Source organism: Oncorhynchus gorbuscha, unplaced genomic scaffold, assembly GCF_021184085.1.
Source record: "Oncorhynchus gorbuscha isolate QuinsamMale2020 ecotype Even-year unplaced genomic scaffold, OgorEven_v1.0 Un_scaffold_4534, whole genome shotgun sequence".
In the NCBI taxonomy this organism is placed as follows: Eukaryota; Metazoa; Chordata; class Actinopteri; order Salmoniformes; family Salmonidae; genus Oncorhynchus; species Oncorhynchus gorbuscha.
In genome coordinates this window covers 22501-29632 of record NW_025748532.1, presented here as the reverse complement: position 1 = coordinate 29632, position 7132 = coordinate 22501, and the positions used below count along the sequence as shown (strand labels likewise).

At 43.5% G+C, this 7132-nt stretch overlaps 1 protein-coding gene across 1 annotated transcript in view; it reads right to left on the bottom strand.

The window, feature by feature from the left end:
- Positions 1-990: 990 nt before the first annotated feature.
- Positions 991-7132, bottom strand: part of LOC124028626 (receptor for retinol uptake stra6-like) — a gene marked incomplete at both ends in the record, with an annotated part of 26639 nt that continues 20497 nt past the window's right edge. The window contains 2 exons of the mRNA XM_046340643.1: positions 991-1092; positions 3144-3261. Coding sequence (XP_046196599.1) covers positions 991-1092; positions 3144-3261 — 220 coding nt within the window. The remainder of the gene's footprint in view (positions 1093-3143; positions 3262-7132) is intronic.

The following is a 7132-nucleotide window of genomic DNA, read 5'->3' as shown; positions in this document are numbered from 1 at the left end:
CAAACTAATGTCTACACCTGGCACCAATAACAAACTAATGTCTACACCTGGCACCAATAACAAACTAATGTCTACACCTGGCACCAATAACAAACTAATGTCTACACCTGGCACCAATAACAAACTAATGTCTACCCTGTCTACACCTGGCACCAATAACAAACTAATGTCTACACCTGGCACCAATAACAAACTAATGTCTACCCTGTCTACACCTGGCACCAATAACAAACTAATGTCTACCCTGTCTACACCTGACACCAATAAGAAACTAATGTCTACCCTGTCTACACCTGGCACCAATAGAAACTAATGTCTTCTCACCTGGCACCAATAAGAAACTAATGTCTACACCTGGCACCAATAAGAAACTAATGTCTACCCTGTCTACACCTGGCACCAATAAGAAACTAATGTCTACCCTGTCTACACCTGGCACCAATAACAAACTAATGTCTACCCTGTCTACACCTGGAACCAATAACAAACTAATGTCTACCCTGTCTACACCTGGAACCAATAACAAACTAATGTCTACCCTGTCTACACCTGGAACCAATAACAAACTAATGTCTACACCTGGCACCAATAACAAACTAATGTCTACCCTGTCTACACCTGGCACCAATAACAAACTAATGTCTACCCTGTCCACCTGGCACCAATAACAAACTAATGTCTACCCTGTCTACACCTGGCACCAATAACAAACTAATGTCTACCCTGTCTACACCTGGAACCAATAACAAACTAATGTCTACACCTGGCACCAATAACAAACTAATGTCCATCTGCACATGATGATCACATTTAACTGATAGGCCTCGCAAGCAACGAAACATTCATGTAAGTTCAGGAGATCAGGGTAACTGTCAGTTATTTGAGAGAACGTACAACCTATCTACCTACGAAACATCCTAGAACTAGAATGAGAGACGAGAGTCATACCTAACAACACAGTCAATCTATAGAACACACGAGTGTACATACCTGTTGTGGAGGTCCCGTGTCCCTGCAGACTTCTTAATGAAGCAGAACCTGGTGGTGACATGTTGGACCACGACAACTGAGAACAGCATCAACCAGAACGGCCTGAGGAGAGGAAATGAAGGGGATACATTATATTTGAAAGGTAACCACATTATAACCCACACATAACCCATACATAACCCACACATAACCCATGCATAATCTATACATTATCCATACATAATCTATACATTATTCATACATAATCCATACATAATCCACTCATAACCCATGCATAATCTATACATAATCCATACATAATCCTACATTATCCATATATAATCCATACATCTATACATTTTCCATGCATAACCCATACATAACCTATACATTGCCCATACATTACAAATACATTATCCATGCATAATCATCACATTATCCATACATTATCCACACATAATACACACATTATCAATACATAATCCATACATTATCCATTCATAATCCAAACATAATCCATACATAATCCATACATAGCCCATACATAACCGATACATAATCCACACATAACCCACACATAACCCATACATAATCCATACATAATCTATACATAACCCATACATAACCCATACATAATCCATACATAACCCACACATAACCCATACATAACCCATACATAATCCATACATTATCCATACGTAATCCTACATAATCCATACATAACCCATGCATAACCCATGCATAATCTATACATTATCCATATATAATCCTACATAATCCATACATAATCCATACATAACCCCTGCATAACCCATACATAATCTATACATTATCCATACATAATCCTACATAATTCATACATAATCCATACATAACCCATGCATAACCCATGCATAATCTATACATTATCCATACATAAAACTACATAATCCATACATAATCCATACATAACCCATACATAACCCATGCATAATCTATACATTATCCATACATAACCCATACATAACCCATACATAACCTATACATAACCCATACATAACCCACACATAACCCACACATAACCCATACATAAACCATACATAATCCATAGATTACCCATACATTATCCATACATAACCCGTGCATAAATAATACATGATCCATACATAATCATACATTATCCATATATAATCCATACATATTCTATACATTATCCATACATAACCCATACATACCCCATACATTACCCATACAATATCCACACATAACCTACGCGTAACCCATGCATAACCTATACATTATCCTACAGAATCCATACATTATTCATACATAGCCCATACATTACCCACATATAACCCACACATAACCCAAACATTAGCAATACATAACCAATGCATAACCCACACATAACCTATACATTATCCATACATTATCCATACATAATCCAAACATAACCCACACATAACCCACACATAACCCATGCATAATCTATACATAATCCAAACATAATCCTACATAATCTATACATAATCCATACATAACCCACACATAACCCATACATAACCCATACATAACCCATGCACACTCTGTACATTATCCATACATAATCCTTATATTATCCATACATAATCCAAACATAACCCATACATAACCCATACATAATCCATAGATAACCCTTACATTATTCATACATTATCCATACATTATCCAAACATAATCTAAACATAACCCACACATAACCCAAACATAACCCAAACATAACCCAAACATAACCCATACATTATCCAAACATAATCCATACATTACATAAACCATACATAATCCATACAGAAACCATTCGCAAGCAGTATTTAAGCGTTTCATCATGTAGTGCCATTGGGAAGTGTAGGGTATAGTCTCTGAGAAGCGCCACTCACCACATGTCCCCCAGGACCTTGAAGAGCATGAGGTTCTGTCTCATGTTCCCCAGGACCTTGAAGAGCATGAGGTTCTGTCTATAGTGTCTGTGGATTTACCACGTGTTCCACAGGACCGTGAAGAGCATGAGGTTCTGTCTACAGTGTCTGTGGACTTACCACATGTTCCCCAGGACCGTGAAGAGCATGAGGTTCTGTCTATAGTGTCTGTGGATTTACCACGTGTTCCCCAGGACCGTGAAGAGCATGAGGTTCTGTCTACAGTGTCTGTGGACTTACCACATGTTCCCCAGGACCTTGAAGAGCATGAGGTTCTGTCCGTGGAAGATGGGGATGATGATGAGGAACACAGCGATCAGCAGACACAGGAAGAACACTATGGTCTGGATCAGCATACCTGGAGAGATGATTAAGCATTTTATACCCAATACGCAGTACAACCCCACAGGTGAAGACAGAATGTGACCCTGAAATGAAGGATTTTTAAATTTGATTTAACTTGGCAAGTCAGTGAAGAACAAATTCTTATTTAAAATAGCGGCCTACACCGGCCAAACCCGGACGACACTGGGTGTGTTAAATTGTGTGCCGCCCTATCTAACTCCAAATCACGGCTGGTTGTGATACAGCCTGGAATCGAACCAGGGTGTCTGTAATGACAGCTCTAGAACTTAGATGCAGTGCCTTAGACCGCTGCGCTACTCGGGAGCCGTTGGGATCTCAGTGAAGACAGAATGTGACCCCAAAATGAAGGATCTCGGGGGAGACAGAATGTGACCCCAAAATGAAGGATCTCGGGGGAGACAGAATGTGACCCCAAAATGAAGGATCTCAGTGAAGACAGAATGTGACCCCAAAATGAAGGATCTCGGGGGAGACAGAATGTGACCCCAAAATGAAGGATCTCGGGGGAGACAGAATGTGACCCCAAAATGAAGGATCTCAGGGGAGACAGAATTTGAACGCAACATGCTACAATTTCAGATTTGATTGAGTCACAGTTCAAATAAGGATATCACTCAATTGAAATCAATTCATTAAGCCCTAATCTATGGATTTCACATGACTGGGAATACAGATATGCATCTGTTGGTCACAGATACCTTTAAGACTAAAAGGTAGGGGAGTGGATCAGAACACCAGTCAGTATCTGGTGTGGATCAGAAAACCAGTCAGTATCTGGTGTGATCAGAGAACCAGTTAGTATCTGGTGTGATCAGAGAACCAGTCAGTATCTGGTGGGGATCAGAGAACCAGTCAGTATCTGGTGTGATCAGAGAACCAGTTAGTATCTGGTGTGATCAGAGAACCAGTCAGTATCTGGTGGGGATCAGAGAACCAGTCAGTATCTGGTGTGGATCAGAGAACCAGTCAGTATCTGGTGTGATCAGAGAACCAGTCAGTATCTGGTGGGGATCAGAGAACCAGTCAGTATCTGGTGTGGATCAGAAAACCAGTCAGTATCTGGTGTGGATCAGAGAACCAGTCAGTATCTGCTGTGGATCAGAAAACCAGTCAGTATCTGGTGTGGATCAGAAAACCAGTCAGTATCTGGTGTGGATCAGAGAACCAGTCAGTATCTGGTGTGGATCAGAAAACCAGTCAGTATCTGGTGGGGATCAAAGAACCAGTCGGTATCTGGTGGGCATCAGAAAACCAGTCAGTATCTGGTGGGGATCAGAGAACCAGTCAGTATCTGGTGGGGATCAGAAAACCAGTCAGTATCTGGTGTGACCACCAATTGCCTCATGCAGCACAACAAATCTCCTTCGCATAGAGTTGATCAGGATGCTGATTGTGGCCTGCGGGATGTTGTCCCACTCCTCTTCAATGTCTGTGTGAAGTTGCTGGGTACCCGTGGGAACTGGAACACGTTGTTGTACACGTCAATCCAGAGCATCCCAAACATGCTCAATGGGTGGCATGTCTGGTGAGTATGCAGGCCATGGAAGAACTGGGACATTTTCAGCTTCCAGGAATAGTGTACAGATCCTTGGGACATGGGGCCGTGCTTTATCAAGCTGAAACATGAACAGCAGGAACAACACTTCACATGTTGCGTTTACTTTTGTTCTGTGTAGTATACGTTACGTTTGGTATGGTTACAACAGGCAGATGGTTACAACAGGCAGATGGTTACAACAGGCAGATGGTTACAACAGGCAGATGGTTAAAACAGGCAGATGGTTAAAACAGGCAGATGGTTACAACAGGCAGATGGTTAAAACAGGCAGATGGTTACAACAGGCAGATGGTTAAAACAGGCAGATGGTTACAACAGGCAGATGGTTACAACAGGCAGATGGTTACAACAGGCAGATGAGTGGCCCGACAATGGGCCAAAAGGATCTCGTCACGCTATCTCTGAGCATTCAAATTGCCATCGATAAAATGCAATTGTGTTCGTTGTCCGTAGCTTCTGCCTGCCCCATACCATAACCCCACCACCATGGGGCACTCTGTTCACAACGTTGACATCAACAAACATCTCGCCCACATGGCGCAAAACACACTGTCTGCCCGGTACAGTGGAAACCGGGTTTCATCCATGAAGAGCACACTTCTCCAGCGTGCCAGTGGCCATCGAAGGTGAGCATTTCCCCACTGAACTTGGTCATGCCGCTGAACTACAGTCAGGTCAAGAGCAATGTGAAATGGTTACCTCCTTGTCTCTCTGCACTGCTATTGGTTTATGTCTCTTGTTTCCCTCCCCCCGTCACCACGGTAACAATAATGTGATTGACTGGTGAGGACGACAAGCACACAGATGAGCTTCACTGAAATAGTTTCTATCAGTTTGTGCAGAAGGTCTGCGGTTATTCAGCTGTCCAGGTATCTGGTCTCAGATGATCCCACAGGTGAAGATGTCGGATGTGGAGGTCCTGGGCTGGCGTGGTTACAAGTGGTCTACGGCTGTGAAGCCGGTTGAACGTCCTGATACATTTCCTAAAACAACATTGGAGGCAGCTTATGGTAGATAAATGAACATTCAATTCTCTGGCAACAGCTGTGGTGGACATTCCTGCAGTCAGCACGCCATTTGCACGCTCCTCAAAACTTCATGTATCTGTGGCATTGTGTTGTGTGACAAAACTGCACAATTTAGAGTGGCCTTTTATTGTCCCCAGCACAAGGTGCACCTGTGGAATGATTATGCTGTTTAATCAGCTTCTTGATATTGTCACGACTCCGACCGAAGGTGGCTCCCCTTCCCGTTCGGGTGGAGCTCGGCGGTCGTTGTCGCCGGCCTACTAGCTGCCACTGAAGGTGGCTCCCCTTCCCGTTCGGGTGGAGCTCGGTGGTCGTCGTCGCCGGCCTACTAGCTGCCACTGAAGGTGGCTCCCCTTCCCGTTCGGGTGGAGCTCGGCGGTCATTGTCGCCGGCCTACTAGCTGCCACTGATTCTTTTCTCCCCCTCCTTATGTGTTTATTGAGTACAACTGTTTTGAGTTGGTTGTAAACTCAGGTGTTTTACCTGAGCAGGTGTGAGGTCAGGTACATAATGTGTCAGCAGGTGTTTTACCTGAGCAGGTGTGAGGTCAGGTACATAATGTGTCAGCAGGTGTTTTACCTGAGCAGGTGTGAGGTCAGGTACATAATGTGTCAGCAGGTGTTTTACCTCAGCAGGTGTTTTACCTGAGCAGGTGTTTTACCTGAGCAGGTGTGAGGTCAGGTACATAATGTGTCAGCAGGTGTTTTACCTGAGCAGGTATTTTACCTGAGCAGGTGTGAGGTCAGGTACATAATGTGTCAGCAGGTGTTTTAACTCAGCAGGTGTTTTACCTGAGCAGGTGTGAGGTCAGGTACATAATGTGTCAGCAGGTGTTTTACCTCAGCAGGTGTTTTACCTGAGCAGGTGTGAGGTCAGGTACATAATGTGTCAGCAGGTGTTTTACCTCAGCAGGTGTTTTACCTGAGCAGGTGTGAGGTCAGGTACATAATGTGTCAGCAGGTGTTTTACCTGAGCAGGTATTTTACCTGAGCAGGTGTGAGGTCAGGTACATAATGTGTCAGCAGGTGTTTTACCTGAGCAGGTGTGAGGTCAGGTACATAATGTGTCAGCAGGTGTTTTACCTGAGCAGGTGTGAGGTCAGGTACATAATGTGTCAGCAGGTGTTTTACCTCAGCAGGTGTTTTACCTGAGCAGGAGTTGTACCTGAGCAGGTGTTTTACCTGAGAAGGTGTGAGGTCAGGTACATAATGTGTCAGCAGGTGTTTTACCTCAGCAGGTGTTTTACCTGAGCAGGAGTTGTACCTGAGCAGGTGTTT